Genomic DNA, 21,156 nt, shown 5'->3' with positions numbered 1-21,156 from the left:
CACCATAACCACCAACATACTCGTCCTTCCACCATGCTCCACTGCTCGGACCATCCCTTGAACCCCTACCTTAACGACCCAGCCCTGTGGCTCAAGCATTTTGCAACCAAACCCACACCTAACCTCCCATGCACACCACAACATAGGAATATCAGACCTAGATCCAGACTGCCCAGACCACCCTGTATTCAGCGCAATCACTCCGCTCCGTCACAGCCCAACAAACTGGTAGCACCCAGCCCCACCCCGTCCACCCCACCCACCTCAGCGCTAAAGGGAGCCCTTATTAATGCAAGATCCCTTACGGCCCATGCCCTTGACATCGCTGACCTCATCACTGTCCATAACCTTGACTTCCTAGCCATTACCGAAACCTGGCTACATGATGCCTCTGGCCCACTCCTCGCCTTATCCCTACCCAAGGGTTATACTATTATCAGAAATGACCGTCATTCCAACATGTCTAAAGGAGGAGTCGCCGCCATCATAAATAGAGACAAGATCACTATGAGAACTGCCAACAACACACAATTCAGCTCTGCAGAATCACCATCAGTGAAACTTTCTCTCTCTCCTACCAACACAGCAACACTCCATCTTGTGTACAGACCTCCAGGTCCACTGGGCTCTTTAATTGACGATGTTGCTTCCACCGTGTCGGCTAATACCAAGCCAAATTCCCAAATACTGTTATTAGGTGACTTCAACCTCGGCTTCTCTGACCCCAAGGACCACATGGCCTTTGAAGTCGACACTACCCTTTCCAATCTAGGCTTCCAGCAGCGCATTCGTGAACCCACACATAACAAGGGTAGAACGCTCGACTGGTTAGCTGACCTAAATTGCAATACTAATGTCATCTCCAACGATGCCTGTGCTTGGTCTGACCATCACGTTATCACCTTATCACCTTCCTCCTGCCAGCCTCCAACCCCCAGCCCACACCCATTATAGCCCCTGCTGTACCCACCAGAAATAAAAAGGATATTACCAGGGAGAAATTGCTTCCTCTTATCCTCCCTTGCCTGAACACTTTCGCTTCTCAGCATAAGGAAAAGGACCCCACTGTCTTAGTAGACGTCTTCAACAGCTTGATGGTCAAAGCTATTGAGAGCATAGCCCCACTAAAAATTTGCAAAGCCAAACAACAGTCCCACCTAAACTCCTGGTTCACTCCGGAGCTTAACGTGCTGCGCAAAGAAAAGCGTAAGGCCAAAGCCCTCTGGAAAAGTCATCCCAGCCCAGCTACCAAAGCCTCCCTATTGATCACCTCTCTCAACTATAAGGAAGCTATCCTTCAAGCTAAAAAAGAGACCTATAATTCACGCATATCACAAGCAGAATCCAACACTAGAGAATTATTTAAAATCCTCAAAGAATTAGAATCCCCCTCCCCTGTCCTTGACGTGTGTACCAAAGACAGCACTTGGTGCAACAATATACAAAACGCACTTCTCAACAAAATAACCACACTGCAATCCAAAATTAACACCAAACAAAACTCCAACCACACTACTACATTCAGCAACACCCTGCCACCCAAAATAACCACCCCTGACTCCCCGGCGCCATTCAGCTTCACACCGCTCTCTGTTATGGAAGTTGAAAAAATTATCTGCAATTTAAAACCTTCCAACTGCCAAGGGGACGCATGTCCAGCCCAGATAATTAAGGAATCAGCTCATGACCTTGCACCGTATATCACCACGTTTATCAATGCCTCCTTTCAATCAGGAGTGGTCCCTATCAACTTGAAGGATGCATGGGTCATCCCCCTCCTAATAAAACCCACCTTAGATCCGGAGGTCCCAACCAACTACAGGCCCATCACGATGGTCCCATTTCTGCTAAAAATCTTAGATAGAGCAGCGTATCTTCAGATACAAAACTACCTGGAAACAAACAATCTACTAGGCACGAGACAATCCGGCTTCAGACCTAAGCACGGTACTGAGACAGCCCTCCTAGATCTCAAAACCGAAATTGAGGACCTTAAAGACAAAGGCAAACTAGCCCTACTATTACTATTAGACTTATCAGCAGCCTTCGATTTGGTTAACCACCAAATCCTCTGTCACCACCTGAAAACGGCCGCCCATTTCTCTGACAAGGCCACCAACTGGATTCAATCCTTCTTGGATAACAGACAGATGAGGGTATTCTCGCCCACCGCCGCCGCCAACCCCGGACCAGTCCCTTGCGGAGTCCCCCAAGGATCTTGTGTATCCCCTACTCTCTACAATGTTTTCACTAAACCCTTGTTTGATGTGCTTGACTATCTGGGTGTCACCTACACTAACTATGCCGATGACACCCAGATACTCATCCCCATCACGGGCGATTACACGGTAGACTCGAAAGCCTTAAATGATATATACCTCGTCATCCAAACTTGGATGGCACAACATGAGCTCTATCTCAATGACGACAAGACAGAGCTCCTCATCCTAGGCACACAGCAAAGACTTAACAAGCTGAACCCATTGTTCAGCTCCTTCAACATCGATGGAAATCCCATAAAAGTCTACAAAGATACCAAAACGCTCGGAATCTACCTCGATTCCATGCTTTCCCTCCACAGACAAATGAATGCAGTTGCGGCCGCCGCCACTTACACCTGCAAGCTGATCACAGCATGCCGCCCTTTTCTGTCCACTCATAACTGCACAATCCTTGCTAGAACTCTGGTCATGTCCAAATTGGACTACTGCAATGCACTGTACCAAGGCACCAATCAATGCAACTTAGACAAACTCCAGGTCATACAAAATAACGCCATTAGATCAGCCCTGAATATCCCTAGATCGGCCCACATCTCGGAAACGAGGAAGAACCTTCGCTAGCTATCAGTCACCCAAAGGATCTCTCTAAAATCGCTTGCCCTAACTTACAAATGCATGAACAACCTGGCCCCCATCTACCTCTCCTCACGGTTCACGCACTATACACCATCTCGATCTCTAAGATCCTCCATCAACCAGAACCTAATGATCCCTAAATACAAGCTCCAAACAGCCGGTGGTTCCAGCTTCCCAGTTCTTGCAGCCAAATTATGGAACTCTGTCCCCCTAACTATCAGAAACCTTCCTTCTCTGAATCTCTTCAAATACAAAGCCAAACATTGGCTAGTCACATCTGAGGGCCAAGCTGCACTGTGAATACTTGCTCACCTATGTATATATGTATAAAATATCATTGCTGCTGATTACTATGTCAATTTAAATGTTACTTGATATGTCGTTATACTTTGTAACCACTGTTGTTAATATATGCGCCCGGTAGCCTCCGGGCCTGGTTTGCGCTATACAAATAAACAAATACAAATAATACAATAATACTTCATAATTAGGCAGTTTTATACCCCCTTTCTCATGGAAATTCTGTAGCTTCCAGAGGCCACTCTATTCCATGTGCCATGCCACAGGAAATCCCTGAACATACTGTTCAATCTAGTGAAGAACTTCTTGGGCATCAAGTGCGGTATGTTCCCAAAATAGTGCAGGAGCCTAGGTAGGACCACCATCTTCAGCATTGCCCCATGTCCCATCATTGCTAAAGGCACCTTCACCCAGAACCTCATGCAGGTTTTGATTTTCTTAATGGCTACCTCTGTGTTGCACTTATGCTCCTCTTCCACCGTGTGGTATATATCTATCCCTAAATAGCGAAATGTGCTAACCTCCCATGGCATCTGTAATGGGATCCCTTTATATCCACCCAATGGGAACATGCTAGATTTCCGAGGGTTCACCGCTATACCAGACAGCCCCGCATATCTTTCCATCACTTCTAGAATGTATTGGAGGTTTTCCTCCGGGTGTCGCAAGTACAACAACATGTCATCCGCATATAGGGAGATCAGATGTCGTTCGCTTCCCACGGCAATGCCTATCGTATCATATTGTTGCCTCAAGTATATCTCTAGGGGTTCCAGGGCCAATATATAGAGCATAGGAGACCATGGACATCCTTGTCTGGTACCCCTGCGGAGTTGCCATCTTTCCGATATCACTGCTCCTGTTTTAAACTCTGGCCAGCGGTTCACTATATAACATTTTCGCCCACTGTAGATATCCAGGCCCCATCCCATAGCCAGCCAGGGCCGCCAACAGCCATGGCCATTTGACCGAGTCGAAGGCCTTTATTGCGTCCAGTGACACAATTGCCAATTCACCTTCGTTCTCGTTCCCATACCCAATAACTGGATGGAGTCGTCTATGATTATTGGATATGTTCCTATTCAGGACACAGCCCGTCTGGTCGGGAGCTGCACCTCACTGAGGAGGCCCAAGAAGGCCGAAACATGTCTGGGGTTGCTTGTGTTTCCGTGCAGAGGGGACCTGACCTAGCAGTTCGGGGTAAGCTACTACCATTGGTGGCAGTACCTGACTGATTTGCATATGGCTGGACCCCTTTTGTAATGGCGCAGACGGGCTAAAAAACGGTGGTGTGGAAGGTTGCCCAGAGCAATGCCAGTGGTTCAGATTCATTCAAAATCTTCCACCCATCACTTTTGTGCTTACTTTACCACCATTGCGCCTCAAGGTTCATATGGTACCTAACTCTGTGCGCCCCTTTATCTTATGAGGCATCAGTACCAAATTAGTGACTTAGGCATATGTCTCCAGGGAAGGTTCTTCCTCCCTCCCTGGCATCCAATATCCGTGTTCTGTGGGCGCTGTTGTAGGTTTTTTTTTCTTGCAGGACACTTATTTGCCGGACATAGTGGCTAGCAACCGTCACCTTCAGTATCCAGCCTCAGATTTCGTGCAAGCATGCATCCAGTTAGCCGCGCTGGCTCCTCTCCCTTGGCGCGGTTCCTGCACTGCTGTATGTTTTCATCAGCGCTGAGGCCGTGCCAAACGCCCTGTACGTGTCTGAAAGTCTGCTACTTTTTGTAGCAACAAGTTCTAGCGGCGCGGCTGCTGCCTCCGCTACACAGTTTAATCCAGAAGTTACATTCGCGTCCTAACACGATGGGAGGGAGCCGTCACGTCCAATATCTTGCCTCCACCTCCGTATATGATATACAGGCAAGAATGTATCCAGCTAGCCGCGCTGGTTCTTAACACGCCTCACGGCTCCATCATTGCTAATCATATAAAATAGCATTGTATCCTTTCCGCCGGAACGTTCGAAAAGTCCTCAGCGCGCGGCTACAGTATCCGACGCACAGCTCGATCCTCCGCAGCCGGTCTTGCAGCTGACTGAAATGTGACTTGGCAGTGTATTTTATAAGCAAACGTTGCTCCGAACATAGAATCGATCGGGCACCATTTCACAGTGCCGTGCGAATGCCACAAGCAAGCCCTCGTCTTAATCTCCACAGCCCGGCTCATTTGTTTTTCGGTCGGGGCTTCGGTCCCTTTGTTGCCCGCCATTTTGTGCGTCTTCGTTTCCACAGAGCCACAAACTTAAAAGTTCTGAATCTCTATGATGCTTCACTCAATTGACTTGTCTCCTTCAGTTGTTGTGGGGCACATCTTCCGACGTATTTGCAATCATTTGTAGAGTACATAGGTCATTTTTTTGCATGAATCTTCGGATGGTCGTCGGATCACCAGGAGCAGCTTTAGTAAGGCACGTCCTACACCATGGCTAGTTAGCCAGCCCCTCATCCCTGAATACTTCTTGTAAAATCCTATAGTGCATCCATCTTCCCCCGGGGCTTTACCATTGGGGAGACAGGATATTGCTTCCTGCACCTCTTCTATTGTTATGGGACCCTCCAATTGTTCCATCTCTAAGTTGGTGAGTGAGTTCAGATCTATCCTATCCAGATATTCCCCGATTGCTGTCTCTCCCCCCTGCACTTCTGATGTGTAGAGGGTCTCGTAGTATTGTGCGAATCCCTCTGCTATCTTCTGGGCGAGTCCCTCACGTCCCCCCCGGGGTCACAAAGGGATGATACCCACCTTTCCGCCCTCTGCGCCCAGAGCCTCGCTGCCAGCAGCGCATCCGCCGTATCTCCCTTCTCATAGTATTTCTGTTTGGGGTATCTCTCAACTTCCATACAGTCTCGCCCATTCCCAGTGCTTTCAGTTCTGCTCTTTTGGAGTTTATCAGTTCCCTGATGTGCTCTGCGTCTCCCTCTATCCCGTACATTTTCCTCTCTTCTTCCATTATCTCTCTCCTCAAATTCTCATCTCTGAGGTTTCTTTCCCTTTTGCATCTCACCCCCTCCCTGATGAGAAGTCCCCTCCAGGTTGCCTTTCCTGCGTCCCAGAGTATCCCACTGTCTACTTCCCCATTGACATTCAGTTCAAAGTATTCAGTAATTGCCTCCCCCAGTTCCCTAGCAAAGAGGGGTGTCTTTCCAAAGGGTTTCATTGCAGCGCCAACTAGTGTCAGGCCTGTAGAGCCCAGTGACATTGAGGGATATAAGGACCATATCGTGGTCGGACTAACCCACCGGTCTGATTTGTGGGTCAGTCTCGTCCCCTGGTCCCTGTTGATGAGAAGGTAGTCTATCCTGGTGTATATGTGGTGTGGGGCAGAGTAAAATGTATATCCCTCCTCCCCAGGGTGCAATTCCCTCCATACATCTATCAAGCCACAGGCCGCCAGTGTGCGACCCAAGTGACCAGGCTAAGCACCCACCTCCTTCCGTTCTATGGTCTCCATGGTCTTCCCATCTCTAGCCTCGTCTGCCCAGGAGTTGAAGTCTCCCCCTATTATGTAAAGATCTGCCTCCTGTCTTTATGTTAAGCGCATTTGCTATAAACTGTGCCTGCCCCGATTGGGGGCATATAATTCCGCCAGGAGTACCCTCGCCCCGTCCAATATCCCCTTGAGTATCAGTAGTCTCCCTTCTTGGGGCAGGTGACCGTGCAATCCTGTAAGGTACATTGTTTATGGATCACACTGCCAACACCACCTCTCGCAACGGTCCCCGAGGCTCAGTGTACCTGGTCAATACCTGCCCCTCGTATCGCCCGCTCCTCTCCATGGATTAGACAAGTCTCTTGCAGGAAGAGTATATCAAGGTGTGCTTTGCAGAATTTTCTAGCCACTAAAGATCTCTTGGTCGGGGAGTTAAGTCCTTTTACGTTCAGTGTCCCCACCAGCAGACCTCTTGCAACATCACCCCTTCCCATCGCTAGTTTCTATCTCCAGCTTAATGTGTGACTCCATTCGCTCATCTTGAAAGTAAACATGGGAGTAGTGTTCCTCTCCGGCGCTGCCTTTATCCGAGTAGGCATAACATTCGCACTAACTCCCCAATAACTTCATGACTAAAAACAACTGTTTAGGTTCGTTCATGATTTCTGAGACGCCCTCCTTCGTGCTGAGGGCCTCCATGAAGCGGAGTGTTTTGCTACCCTCCGGCAAACTATTAACTATTCCAGGAGCGTTCGCCCAACTTCTTTTGGTTCTTTTCCATCTGTCATGTGTTCCATTCCCTTGTTCTTGCGTTGGTCTGCTGTCCTGTGGGGCGGACTGCTTGCGGGGTGAGGGTCCGTTGAGCCTCATATACTTCCTCTCCGTTTCTCCTCTCCTCCTCCTCTGTGGGCCCGGTACAGTTCCAGAGCCCTCGCCGCTCCTGGAAGGGCCCCGTAGGCTCCTGGACTCTGCCCCCAGGTCCGCCGTTAAATGGCAGAGGGCCTGCTCGGCTTCCTCCGCTGTGGTTAGGCAGTATTCCACCCTCTCCACTTCAAATTCCAATGAGAATGGGTAGCCCCATCTATATCTAACCCCTTTGTCTCGCAGCCATGTCGTGAGGCGTCTAAAGGCTCTGCGTCTGGCCAGGGTGAGGTTCGAGAGGTCTTGGTATATTGCAACTTTGGAGCACTCAAATTCAATTTCTCTCAACTGTTTGGCTCTGTTCAAGATTTTGGACCTGTCGGTATACCTGAGGAATTTGACCACGATTGCACGAGGACCGTTCCCGTAGGGTCTCCCACCTCTGTGCGCTCTTTCGATCTGTACAGTCTTACCCCCTTCTGCTTTGAAGAGCTGGTTCACTAGCACCTGGATTTTTTCCTCAACTTGTCTCTGAGTTTCTCTTCCCAATTCCTTTAGACCAAGTATCCATAGATTGTTGCCCCTCTCCCTGTTCTCCAAATCGTCCATCTTGAGCGTGATCTCTTCTTCTCAGAGTTCTATTTCTGACATTCTTGTGTCTAGTTTCATTCGAACCATATCTAAGTTCAACTGGTTGTGTTCCATATTCTCAACTTTATTTTGGTGGTCACTCTTCCCGTTAAGTCTGTAAGTGAGGATTGTATATCCTCTCCGAGGCCTTTGATCTTCGCTACAATGTGTCCAATGTCCTCTTTGGTGGAGAACCTTGACATGTCCACATCAGCCGGCATTTCCTTTCCAGTCTCGCCAACCTTCTTCGCCATGTTCTCTATTATCACTTGGGGGGAGTTCCCTGCTTATCTCCAGCCCTCGATGCGACTCACTGCATGTGATGGGTCTCTGATTCACTCAGAAGACTGTGCTGTAGTACTCCTGGGCGAGGGCTCTTGCTGTCTCTGCAATGTTGTAGTTGTATGTTGGGCGGCGGGGCTTGACCCATTTTATTATCTGGTGCGGCTGGGTCACTTCTGTGGCCTCACAGAGCCGTTTGTCCCCCACTTCTCTCCTCTACTCCCTCTTCTGGAGATGTACTTATGTCCCTCGTCTGCCGGTACTTCCAGGTGGACTCCTTAGTCGCCCTGTGCCAGGTGATGGGTAGAGGCTCTGGCTCAGCCGTGGTGTCGCTTTTGTAGGTTTGGGTGGGGGAGGGGGGGAGGCAGTCTGGCAGTTAGTGTGGTCCTGAATCCTGGTTATCCCTAGTGCTGACTCTTCCAGTGCCTACACGGGCTGCTGCTGCGTCTCTTAGGTTACCAGGCTCTGTCGGAGATGTGTGGGTGTTTCAATGCCCCGTAACTGTTCACTTAGCTCTGTCTGAGCCTTGCTGGACCAAAGTACCCCATCGGTCGTTACTGAGTTCCTTCTCTTCAGGCACCCTTTGTTGCCTAAAGTGGGCAGTTGAGGGGTCCGGGAAGGCCCAACAAGTTTTAAAGCACGTCTCTCAGCCTCTCCGTCCCGCTTGCGCACTATGTCCGACGTCCTGCTACTCAATACACCGTTTGTGGAGGAGATCGTACCCCACCGGTGCCTGCATTGACAAGCTTTCGCCTTTTGTTGCGGCGCGCCCCCCAACCCCCTCGGGCCCACTTATGTTCCACGGCCCGTATGAGGACCCAAGTTCACACCTCGTCTGCTGCCGAGCCACTGGGAGGAGTGGGCGCGGACGCACCTGTCTCCGCAGGTCTGGCGAAGTCCTCCTCTGTGCTGCCGATCAACCTGCGCGGGCTGCACAGTTCACCCTCCTTCCTCCGGGGGCTTCGCAATGGGGCTGGTGGCGTAATCCTCGCCTGCTCCTTGATTTTGCTGGTGAGCTGTGTGCATCTCAGCAGTTCTGGGACGGCTCTGGTGCGGTCGCCGCGGGCCTCCGCTTCACTGGAGATGCATCCCGGGCTGGATCCACATCTGTCACTGGGTGCAAGTCATAGGCTTGAGGGGCTCCGCTTGTTGACTTCCGAGGCTTGCGGACCCTACATGGGCGCGGATCACCTGTTTCTTTATCTTCGGTGCAGTGTTCCAACGGGCTGCGGCCCTATTTCGCCTCCGGGACAGCGTGTAAGGGAGCCACGCTATCTTCGCTCTTCTGATCGTTTTATACAGCTCTTCTGGCCAGCTGCCGTGTTCGGCACCGGTCCGCTCACTTTTTAGGGCCAGATTGTTAACCTGTATCAGTGATTACGCTCGATCTCTTCTCCTTTATGCCGGAGAGAGCGGGAGCTGCACGGTTAGGCAGTCATCTTGTCCCGCGCCCCCTGGTGGTCTCTCACTCAGTCCCTTTACTCGAACATTTGATCTCCTAAATCCATTTTCAGAATATTCTGCTTGCAGTTCCAGATTGTGGGTGGTGCGTCGGCTGCCATTTCCTGCAGTGCCCTCTTTTTCGTGTCGAATGTTGTTTACATATCCCTTTATCTCTACATTTGAATTACTTTTAAGGATAGGTTAGGTTTAATTCCCTTAAAGCTATTTAGTGAGGGGCTATGAAGGTTAGTCTTTACAGAGGAAGCTATTTTATTGAAGACAACATTTCCACATTCCTTTATAGTGTACCCTTGGGTTTGAGGAAGGTGTTTAGTTTGGGATACCAAAAAGGATCTTTCTTTTGGTATATATTGCTCAGATTTTACAACATTAAGGTCCACCACTTGAGGTTAAGGACATTAAAATGACAATATACCATTACCTCTTTAGGCACCTTGGGATGATTAGTCTTTCCAGAGGAGAAATACGGTGCGTCATCCCACAGAATCTCCTCACCACCCTGGGACCTGTCTACTCCCAGATGATCCTTCCGCAGTATACCACCCCCAGGGTTAGGATCAGGAAGCACCTGCCTTTCCCTGGCCACCTGGAAGGAGACTTTAGGTAGGGTTTCAGTGAGGGATCTGTAGGATTCTTCACAGAGCACTTTAGAGGGAATTAAGCACTTTAATTGTAGCACTTTATCTGAGCATTTGAGGAACAATTCTTTGTGTTTAGGGGTTTGTACAGCTAGCTACAGGTTTTTCCTATGAGAGTAGTTCCTATGAAATTGGTTCCATACAGAGGATGTAATATAATTTGAGTTAAAGTCATAACTATTTATTGTCAATAAAACAAAATTTAAATGAAGTTTAAGACATTGGTATCTATGCATTAACTTACGATAGAAAAATATTGCATAAGCTATGAAGAGTTCACAAGAGTTCACATTGAAAATAGTATCCCCACATCTCTACAGTGTATTTAGATGTATGAAATAGATTGGCTATACATGTGGAAGAAGAGCTAGTACACCTCCTGTTGTAAAATAAAACAGTGTTCTTTAAACACCCATGTTTTCAGCATTTTCCGAACAAGAGATCTGGGTATTTATGAAGGGAAACCGCTAACCTATGCCAAAGTGGGTCACCTAAACTGAAAAGGAATGGCCTCTGATATGGCTATGTCAGAAGGATACCATAACAATTACTTGGCAGAGGATGATATTAGGAAGCAGCCCAGAGTATAACAGAAAAATCTAGAAGTGGGTGTGTCTATAGTGAGACAACAAATGCGAGGCACGAGGCCTTAAACATGAGATGTTTGGTTATGCAAAGCCAATGAATAGCTGCAATAGCCGAGGCAGATGATCATGTCGATGCTGTCCCATTGGAAGTCTGGCAGTAGCATTCAGAACAGATTGTAAATGACTGAGTATGCAGGAAGCCCTGGGCATTACAGTAGTGGAGGTGACTAGATATGAAGCCTTAACTACTGTACAATGGGTAGAGAAAGAAAATGGTGAACAATTTGTTATGTGGGGCTAAAAGAAAACGGATTCAAATCCATGCAATATATAAGGGAATAAATTCAATGCTGCATCAAATGTAACACCCAAATTCTTTACACCTAGAACAGGTTCAGGACATGAACATAGCCAAGAGGGAAAAAAGGATGAGGACAAGAGACCCTCATTTGTAGAAGGCATCAGAATCCCTGTGTTAGTGCAGTAAATCTTAGGTTTAGGGCAGCACATTCAGGTATCTACAACCACGAGAAACACTTTATAATTACTGGGGTGCTCATCTTTCTTACCACCTAAACGGAGGATAATCTGGGTGTCATCAGCATACCTATAAAACTGTATTCTGGATGACTCCACATGAAAGGCCAAAGGGTGATATATTAAAAAGAAATGGGAATAAAAAACGGATCCCTGTTAGAAGGGTAAGGTGGCAATGCACCGCATGGACAAGCCCATCAAGAAATGAAAAAACAAGTACAGTGCATCCTCCACAATTTTTAAATGGCTTAGGCAAGATCTAAACAGCTGATGGTTGACATTGTCAAAGGGGGGGAAGGGGGTAAATAGATCTAGTAAAATCAGTGCCGCTACACCACCTCCATAAACTGCTTATCTGAGGTCATATATCACACTGACCAGGATGGGTCCCGTACCCATACCAGGTCGAAAAAACCCACCTGGTTTTGGTGCAGAAACTAGGTTTTTTTATGTACACCACTTGCAATTACTCTTTCAAACATTTTAGGATAAGGAAGCTTGGCAATTGGCTGAAAATTCATTTTGGCTTTAACAGGCTTTAAAGGTTTATTTAACAGGCTAATAATAATCGCCTTTTTAAAATGTTCAGTATTCTACCACAGCTTAAATAAAAACTATGAGAAACAGATGGATCTGAATCATTTGTCTTTGGAATGGCTTTAAGAAATGTAGCTGGACTAAATTCATGGGGTCGACCCATGGGTTGTTGTTGTAGTGCTAGATCTTGTTGTCGAGGATAACGTGAGGCGTTCTAAAAGTTCCATGTGTGGCTCAGAAGCACATCTGCAATTCCCACATTCAAAGGAATTCATGTACAGAATTGCTACTGCCGATGTGCCAATATCAAAGCTTGGGTTCTCCTGATTTCACAATAGACACTGGGCTGTGGTTTTGTAAAGCCCATGTATCTCATGGGCTAACACGACTCAGGGTAGCTAGAACATCTCATTTACGTCTTCATACGGAGTGAATTGAGATTTTTGAAACCTAGAACTTTCACACATAGCAACACAGCAAATAGTGACTGTCCTTCCTGACAAATTGTACGAGATACTATTCTCTAGGTCATTTGGTCTTGCTCACTGCATGTCATCACTAATTCACTGCCACTATTCTCCAACTACATTTCAACTGGTTATTCTCTATTTTGCCACAAGACAAATTATGTCAAAATTCGATGTATTTAAAACTTGTAAAGTCTTAACCACTTCTGCCACACCGTCGAACACAAGATGAGGAGGAGCTTAGCGAGAAGTCATAATTACTATTTGCAGCGACACTGGTTGGTGAATGATGATTTTCTACATATAGCATGCAATACATCTATATGCAACTACTAAATATCATGCATCAGCTTCTGGTTCTTCCTTACAGAAAAACAGCAATGGGAAAGCACTGCACCTTTATACTGTGTTCATGTTAATAATCTTCTAGTAGACACCGGGGATCAAAAATGTGTTTTAGGAGTAGGAACTTAAAACAGCTAATGAGTATCCAGCATACCAGAGCAAGCAGGAGCTACCTCTGGGAAATGAGGAGGTAGTACCTAGCCCGCCACTAATCTAACTTCCAGCTGAGATGCAATCCATGGCTTTCTATCGATTATATATGGCTACGTATGCTAGAAATGTCTTCCAAATGTGTCCCAATGTTCCCAAACACACAGAGTTCATGTCAAACAGGTATGTGCGTACGGCACGAGTCAACCTGGCAGGGCGCAAAATGTGCACTTGCCACTAACCATTGGTTAGTGATATTTGACTCCAGGCGTGTAAGAAACCATCTACTGTGTGCATGCATAGAATTGAGGTGGAAAGTGGTTTTCTATGGCTAGCTAGTAGCTTGCAACTTGAATTGTTGCCCCGTGGACATGGGGAGTCAAAGGTAGCTCCTGACAGCGGTTGGTGTCAAGCCAACCAGGCTCTCCAGTACTATAACCAGGAGTGAAAACACTCCCATTGCCCAGCAATTACCAACCCTGACACAGTTTGCGTAAATGCTTAATGAGGAGATAACAATCTATGTTCCAGCCACATGCATCAATGTAATTCCCTGAGTGAGCACCTTTTATTGTTTTATGGGGTTAGGGGATAAATGTACTCCACATTGATCAAATATGTAACTGTTAACGTCTAACCTATTTCTACAGACATATTGCTCCCACGCAGGAAATGCCAAGGGAGTTAACCTGTCATTCAGAGTGACTTTCTCCAAGATCAACGGGCGGACTCACCGGGAAGAGATGTCAGACTCGAGCCCTGCTCTAAAATCCTCCTCAGAGATGTCAAAACTCAAGACATGGACAGGCTCTCCCCTAAATGGAAAAGAACAATACAATTAAAATAACATTTGGCAGTTCCCCCACCTAATCGTAATGCTGCCCACCACCCCAAAAACAGTCCCCAGATTAAATATTTAAGAATTCACTGTCTTCCCACATGCACTACCCCGTAACAACAGTCAGCTTACGCAAGACATCCCAGCGATGGTGTATGTTTATGGAAAGCATATTAATTTCTACAGATGCCCAACAGTATTCACATTTTTCCCACCCTTGACCCTTACATGCAGCTCCAAGCGGATGCCAATCACCACCATAAACTGTCTACCTTCCAAAGCCCAATAACTTGCAATCCACTCTGTACACCTCTCCCCATATGCTTAATAGTTTACCCATCCAATTGCATCCATATTATTGTACCCTACTGCTGTATTCCTTTGTTATATCACAGCTAAGTTTGCACTGCACAAGCAGAGCAGATACGTACACAACTGACGCCGATCAGCAAACACTGTTCACCACTTCTACCCAGCTACATGCAGTGCCCAGCAGGATGGCATAAGCATCCACTATCTACCCAACACAAAGAAATAGCTGCTTCCTACGGGATGGGTCTCCAAACCTTTGTGCGATGAGCTGTGCACTGCTTTTCAGCAAACTCTGCCCGCTGCATTCTGAGCTGTCTGCAAAGGAGAGAAAGTCATACATCTTTCATACTCTTCTTGAGAGTGCACACATTCACAAATGATGGTATCTTTTGGGTCTGGTTCTAGTGTAGTGGAGGCCGATTGTGGTATACCCTGCAGTTATTTCACTGGGGCAGAACACTGCTGCTTAAATGACCAGTTGAGCTTCTCTCTGAGGATACAACTCACCCTTGGCCAGAAGGTGTACTCCTGTAACCACAGTTAGCTATGAGGGCTGTCAATGCTTTACAACGCAAGAGACTAAGTTGTCAACAGTCTCACCTTGTTTGTCAAAGTGCAGGTGGATAAAGCTTTTGATAGTTAGGGGGCGTGTGATACTCTACCAGATACAACACAGTGGAATAAGGTTCCACTTTTTCATTACTACTGCAAGATGAATTCTTCCCATATGGACTCTTTACTTGTAAATTGAAAAGAATTATGATGTTCCGCCCAAATGGGGCATATTGTTTTTACTTGAATAATCTACATTCACCCGTTCTTAAACTTCTAAAAGGATATTCCCTATTTGAAATAATCATTAGCAATGAATTACTATGTTTTTAAAGAGCACTCAATGGTTGCCATACAATAAGCTAGATCTTTATTCTCCATCTAGAGTTGGAGACTGGACTAAGGATATGGGGATCCTTCTCCACAAGGTTGTCAGTTAATGACAATATTAATGTTTTGAATGGTGAAGTGATACAATCTCCAAAATATTTACATGCATTCATATTGAGAGGCGTTAGACAGACATACCTAATGTAACATTGAAGAGAATGGGATTATTTCATTACCCCCACCCCCTAGGTCTCCCTTCCTCATCCCATTACGCAAATCATATAGACAGTCCATCCTTCCAACTGCCTTTCTCTAAGGTTTTTACAGCTCCCCCTCTCTCTGCATCCAGATATATTGGGATGGCACTTACGTCATCACTTCCCGATCCTATTTTCTGTTCTTATGGTGTCTGAGGGAAAAAATGCCCGACTCATTTTCCAATAAACTGCAGAACCTAAATATCGGATACCTCTTGGTCCCTGCCGGGCTAGGCTGCTTTGGAGGTATATCCCATAAGGCCTAAAGTGTGACGTGATCTCCCGCACTCCACACTGGACTAGAGAGAGGCAGGGAACTGGTGCAGGCTCCACCCCCCTCTGGGAACTCACTGTACCTAAAATAATTTGCTCCAGGTGTCAATCAGTATGATGAGGTTGACATGCGTGGGTGGGTTCACTTGGGAGTGCATGGGGTAAGATTAAGAGATGGAGTCGGCACAGGGATTAAGCCCTCTTCCTCCACTCTCCTCCTCCCCAAGGTATCCGTGATTACTGTGGAAGAAATTCTAAGAAAGAACACGTCGCTTTTGGGCACTTCTTTCCAATTCTTCCTTTCCTCAACATCGTATTACAGGAATACACCCGTTTACAGAAGGAGCCACACCTATGCGATATGTTTACATAGAGTACCACACATTACCACTTATTTGAGGACTTCCAGGTTCTACCTTCCTTTCCAATGTTTTTTAAGCTGGTAAAAAAGGAATAGTCTGTCCGACTTGGACTTTGGCGAGGAGAGCACTGTAGCCCCTTTCAAAGGCTAAAAAAGGAAGAATGGCAGCCCTAGGACCAAACCGCCTTCAGGAGAGCTATCTGGTCTAAGGTGTTCTATCTCCCCAGCTAGGGTGCCAGGCTGCAAGGCTGCAAGGCCAAAACAGTGCCCAGGCTGGACACATGCCAACCAGGTTGCGCCCCACAGGCTGCAGACACTTTCAACACCTCTAAAGTCAGATCCAGCTTGCATGATCTTTAAGCCACTCTCTAGACAGGGTTTACTCCCTCTCCAGACTACTGTGCTCCTCACTAGATCAGGGCCACATCAGAGGCCCTAGAAGGAGGAAGTCTCCATTGCTTCTGAGTCCATAGGCACAATACTATCATAGCACTCTGTCAGATTAATTATTAGTAAGGTTTTCAACTGCTGGACATCGATATCAGTGGCGGGAACAGGAAGTTCACCTTTGCCAGTAGGTGGAGTATGGAGAACTCATGAGGCATGTGGCTTTTTATGCATGGCATGTAGCTTGCAAATTGACAGCTTTGCCCATGCTTACCAGATGTGGGCCCTGCTTCCAAATTCCAGCATGTCTTCAGCCAAAACAGGATGCTGTTTCTCCCTAGCATTACATGGCCTAATGGTAAATGGGTCAGGTCAGATGAGTATGGTTCTTCATGGAGTCCACCCCATCAAGCCGAATCTCTAAGGCGGTTTCAGGTGACTGCCGCAGTATGTTCTACGATCCTTGGAGGGACTGCCACTGGCATGCTGGGACTTTGGGGGGAGTCTACAGATTGCTTTTCCCTTGTTCACACTAATATCTTCAAACTGGGTATGCTTACACCTTCTCAGCACAGTAAAGTGCAGAGTCTTCAATTTTAAGGCAGTTCCCGTGAGCATGGTATGGTTTCCCCCAATCAGAGAGTTATTTCCTCTGCTCCAGTCCATGAATGTCAGCTTTTAGGCACCATTTCCTCAACTCATCAGCTTTTCATCGTTGCAAGGTCCATCTAAACTGTACAGGTACCCAATGGCTCCGACAGGCAGTGGGTGACCCACAGGCATTTCCAGTCCAGGTTGGCTTCACTTCATTAGATCCTCGTCACCCTATGCTGGCCAAGGAATACTACTATTGTCCCTGGATTATCCGACTCCAGCTCTCTGCTTGCATCTAACTGGGTGGGGAGTTCACTCTATCCACCTCATTCCACGCCCACCCTCAACCCCTCATGGATTCCGACTACAGATGGCTTCTGTCTGGGTCTTTTGCAGTGTTGCTTGTGGTTATTTGTGATTTTAGTAGAAGCACTATTGTATTTTACTGAGCGATTAGGTGCAATCCTCAGGAGTCTGTTATTCTTAACAAGCGGATAAAAGGCTGCCCTGTGCACAACAGGATGATAATCATTGCCACCTTTTTTTCAACAGGCATTGCGGTATCAGTTTCGTGGCTCAGGCAAAGAGGCCATCTTGTCTTGTGTTGTTGGGTAGCAAGAGAAATTTTACCTTATCAGCAACACATTTCAGGGGGCTGGAGATAAACCTGGTTGACTTTTGGAGCTGGTGTCCAAGCTGCTCAGTTCCGGTGTCTATGCCAGGCTTTCTGACTCTAGTTTCTTGCACCTCATAAGACCTACCTTTAGTCTTTGTCTCTTAGGGAGGCTCAATTGAGATTTTTGTTTCTAGGTCCTCTGGTCCTGATGCCTGCAGTACTACTTTGCTGAATTATACATACGCTCACATGGACCATTTGTCTTGCTCTCAAAGCCCTTGTGCTTTATGATCCCTTGCAGGATTGGGAACTACATATGGATTTGCCTAGGCACTCCCTGCTGGTCTAGGAAGGTCTGGCTTCCTTTCTTCAACGGCTTGTGGGGGCTTGAATCCTTGTTTAATTGGTATTCTCCGTCAGCAGATGGGAGCACCCCCTCAGCACATTTTCAAACTGTACAGGATAGTTTTAGAGAGGGTGGGGTTTCCCCATCAGTATCTTAGAGGGGCTCATCCCCAGAGTTATCCAGGGATTCCGATGCCCTTCCTTCTTTAGGTACAGGCGATACATTATTTTTATTTTTCTCCATCCCTTGGAACGTAGAGGCAAGTCATTTCCAATTTGTACCCGGATAGGTTCCTCCTGGGCTTTCGCCTTCTTCCCTTTGAGTGCCCTGCCATTGACTAGAACAGGCGTTTGCTATCCCTGGGATGATGCAATTCAGGTTGAGGCCTTTCTTGGTGCATTTTTCAGAGCTTGGTAATCTTCAGAGTATGGATCAAAGCCGGTTCACTTTCCTAGGACCTTCTGCACTCCTCTGTTTTCTATGAGTTCCCCTTTGTGGCACTTGCTCCCTTCAGTTCATTGCACAAGGACAGTTTCCTTATGTATTTTGCCTAGCAGAACGTGGGTCTATCTGACCAACCTCTGTTTAGAGGGGAAATCAATCTCACTCTTCCTAGTATCTACCAAACTGATAGCAGACGCTACAAATTCGGGAATGACCTAGTGGTCGGGAATGTCTGGTGCACCTTCCTGGTTGGAAAAGCATCCTGCTGCTACGTCTACAACAGTTTCCTTTTTCACAAGGCTTCTTCATTTTTGTCTCAGCAGATGGCTAGAAGACTATAACTCTCAGCAACTTGCCTTACCTGCCCTGTTGATTGGCTTTTGTCTGAGAAAAGATAGGGTCGATCGTGCAGCCACGACTGACACAGAGTGAGAATCACTGTCAAAAGGAGGTCTCACGAAGGGTCCAAAACCCAAGAGAAAAAAACTCCCAAATGAGGGAGAAAAAGCCCTCTGTGAGGAATCCTGAAGCTGATTGTAGATGAAGAGGACTTCCGGGGTTGTGGAGGAGAATCCTGTCCCTTTGAGACAGTACAGGCAACAAGCAGCTTCTAGGCATAGAGGTATGCTCAAAGTGGCCGTAGCCATGTTGAATGACGTCAGATGTGACAGTACGTTGCCACCATGTTGGAAGAAGTCTAGACCACTGGTTTGGTTTCCATGTTGCTGTTCTGAGCTGCCGACGACAGCAAGAGAAAGAAGCCAACGCCAGCACTGCTAGGGTGTCCTGTGCTGATGGCGGTAAGTGCTAACAATAACTACCTAGCAGTCACTGTCTCTGGGGTTCCTTTGTCTCTGGAAGACTAGGATGTTCCACCCAAATGTGGGGCAGCCCCAGGCATGAGAGTGGGGTCTCTGATGGATATCTGTAGGATTCACAGGGAGCTGCCTCCCTCCCATCCACCCTTACACACCACTGCAGAATACCTATACCTGGCTGTTGCTACTCTGGTTTATGTGGGTTTTCCTCAGTTGGTGTGTGAAGCCTCAAGTCCTTATATTATGCAATCTCTGCACAATATCGCGTTGGCCTTTCCGCCTCTTACGTTGGTGGTGTGGTTTGTTTGGCTTCTTTGGTACACTTTATGATTGAATACTGGGATGAGGAAGAGGGACATGAGGTAATGCAAAGATTACCTCCTGGTAATCTTCATTACTCCTAGTCCTGCACTTCCTGAGGCCTCCAGCCTTCATGACAACAACCCATCTAAATCTATGTCTCCCCTTATGGCACCCCCCCCATGTTGATGGAAACATAAGGGCCCGCTACCAATAATGCTTACCTTTAATCAACGAGTGGTAATGGCGGGTCATAAGCGAGGTTTCCCTCTAAGCTGTGCACATATGCGCTTGCCCAGGTTCCCTCTGTGTGTCGCTCAGAGTTTTAGCAGCGCACAAAGACAATTCACACCTTCTCAAGAATGAATAAGGCACAAGCCACGGCAGTTACCTGACATTTATTTTCTCGCTTACCGAAGTTAAATTATACTAAAAAGTCTTGATATTCTAGTGTAGCCTATTTACATTACCTTACTATGCAAATGTGATCTTAAAAACTTTAAAACAGAATATACCCTTAAGTGGGATTAAAGCAGATATGGAAATCTTGTTCCATGTTCAGAAGACGCAAATAAAATATGCCTGCACACATTAACCAAATAACCTTCCCTCCCCACCCTTAACTCCTACACTTGGCCTTACCATATTTATACCGTATGACTAACTTCCAGCCCAAGCCCCATTTAGCCATTACCAAACAACCTTGAATCAGCCTACCTTGGTTCTGTGAGAGATTACCAGGAGTTGCACCTACATCCAGTTGTTTTATGTTTATTGAAATAGCAATAATGTTCAAGCACCATAATTTCAGTTACTCGTGGTTCTTTAGCAAAAGCTTCACCCAAACTTTGTAACCTGCCAGCTAAAATATTGGATATTGACTGTAAGTAGCAGGCTACTTGGACGTGTAACCTCATCCCATGGTTCCTAATTTTTGCACATATGCACACACACTTTGAAAGGGTTTAAAAACCTCAGATATTAATTTGCCCTCAAAGGATTTTGAGTAGACAAATGTCATGTTCAAATTCTCCTACTTTAATATTGCCATAATTTCCCTTTAAGTGAAAAGCAACATTGCAATATTATATACTTGGCCTGCAAGGGATTATGGTTATGGAATATGACTGGCACTACATGTACATAGAATAAGGGCAATAGATATGCAGACAGTTACAATGCGTTTCACACCCACTGCTTTAATTCCAAGTTCCCAGATTCACATTGGGCATAGATCTTAACAAATGCTATGGTAATTCTCTGCTACACAAAAATGGTTTCACTGAGCACTTGTATAATCCTAGCCAACAATATTAGGGGATGCTGAGAACAATCTATTTGCACTGCAAAATAATTGTGGGTATGCACGTTCATGAAATTTTCTTAAACTGCCCATAATATCGTGGTGAGGATTTAAATATCTTTTTGCTTGCAAAGTGTTGTGGCTATGCAAATATCCCAGTGATTGTTTTACTGCTACAATCCCTCGCTCTTTACAGAGCCCTGTCAACTAGAATTGTAGGCTAGCACAGGAGCCAATGAGGGTATGAGTTGGAAGGGCACAGGGGAACACTGTTTGGGGTGAAGAACAAGACAACAACTTCAAAAAATCAAGTTTGACATGTCG

At 46.6% G+C, this 21,156-nt stretch overlaps 1 protein-coding gene across 1 annotated transcript in view; it reads right to left on the bottom strand.

Moving 5' to 3' along the window:
* The window catches only part of ELP5 (elongator acetyltransferase complex subunit 5), a 176,369-nt gene that overhangs the window by 131,106 nt on the left and 24,107 nt on the right, over nucleotides 1–21,156 (bottom strand). Inside the window, exons 2-3 of the mRNA XM_069645816.1 lie at nucleotides 14,506–14,566; nucleotides 13,836–13,916 (exon numbers count right to left, since the gene is read on the bottom strand). Coding sequence (XP_069501917.1) covers nucleotides 13,836–13,916; nucleotides 14,506–14,566 — 142 coding nt within the window. The remainder of the gene's footprint in view (nucleotides 1–13,835; nucleotides 13,917–14,505; nucleotides 14,567–21,156) is intronic.

The sequence above is a fragment of the Ambystoma mexicanum genome, chromosome 1p, assembly GCF_040938575.1.
Source record: "Ambystoma mexicanum isolate Mex_15411 chromosome 1p, UKY_AmexF1_1, whole genome shotgun sequence".
Lineage (NCBI taxonomy): Eukaryota > Metazoa > Chordata > Amphibia > Caudata > Ambystomatidae > Ambystoma > Ambystoma mexicanum.
The sequence above is the reverse complement of the archived record's forward strand: the minus strand, read 5'-3'. Positions and strand labels throughout refer to the sequence as shown.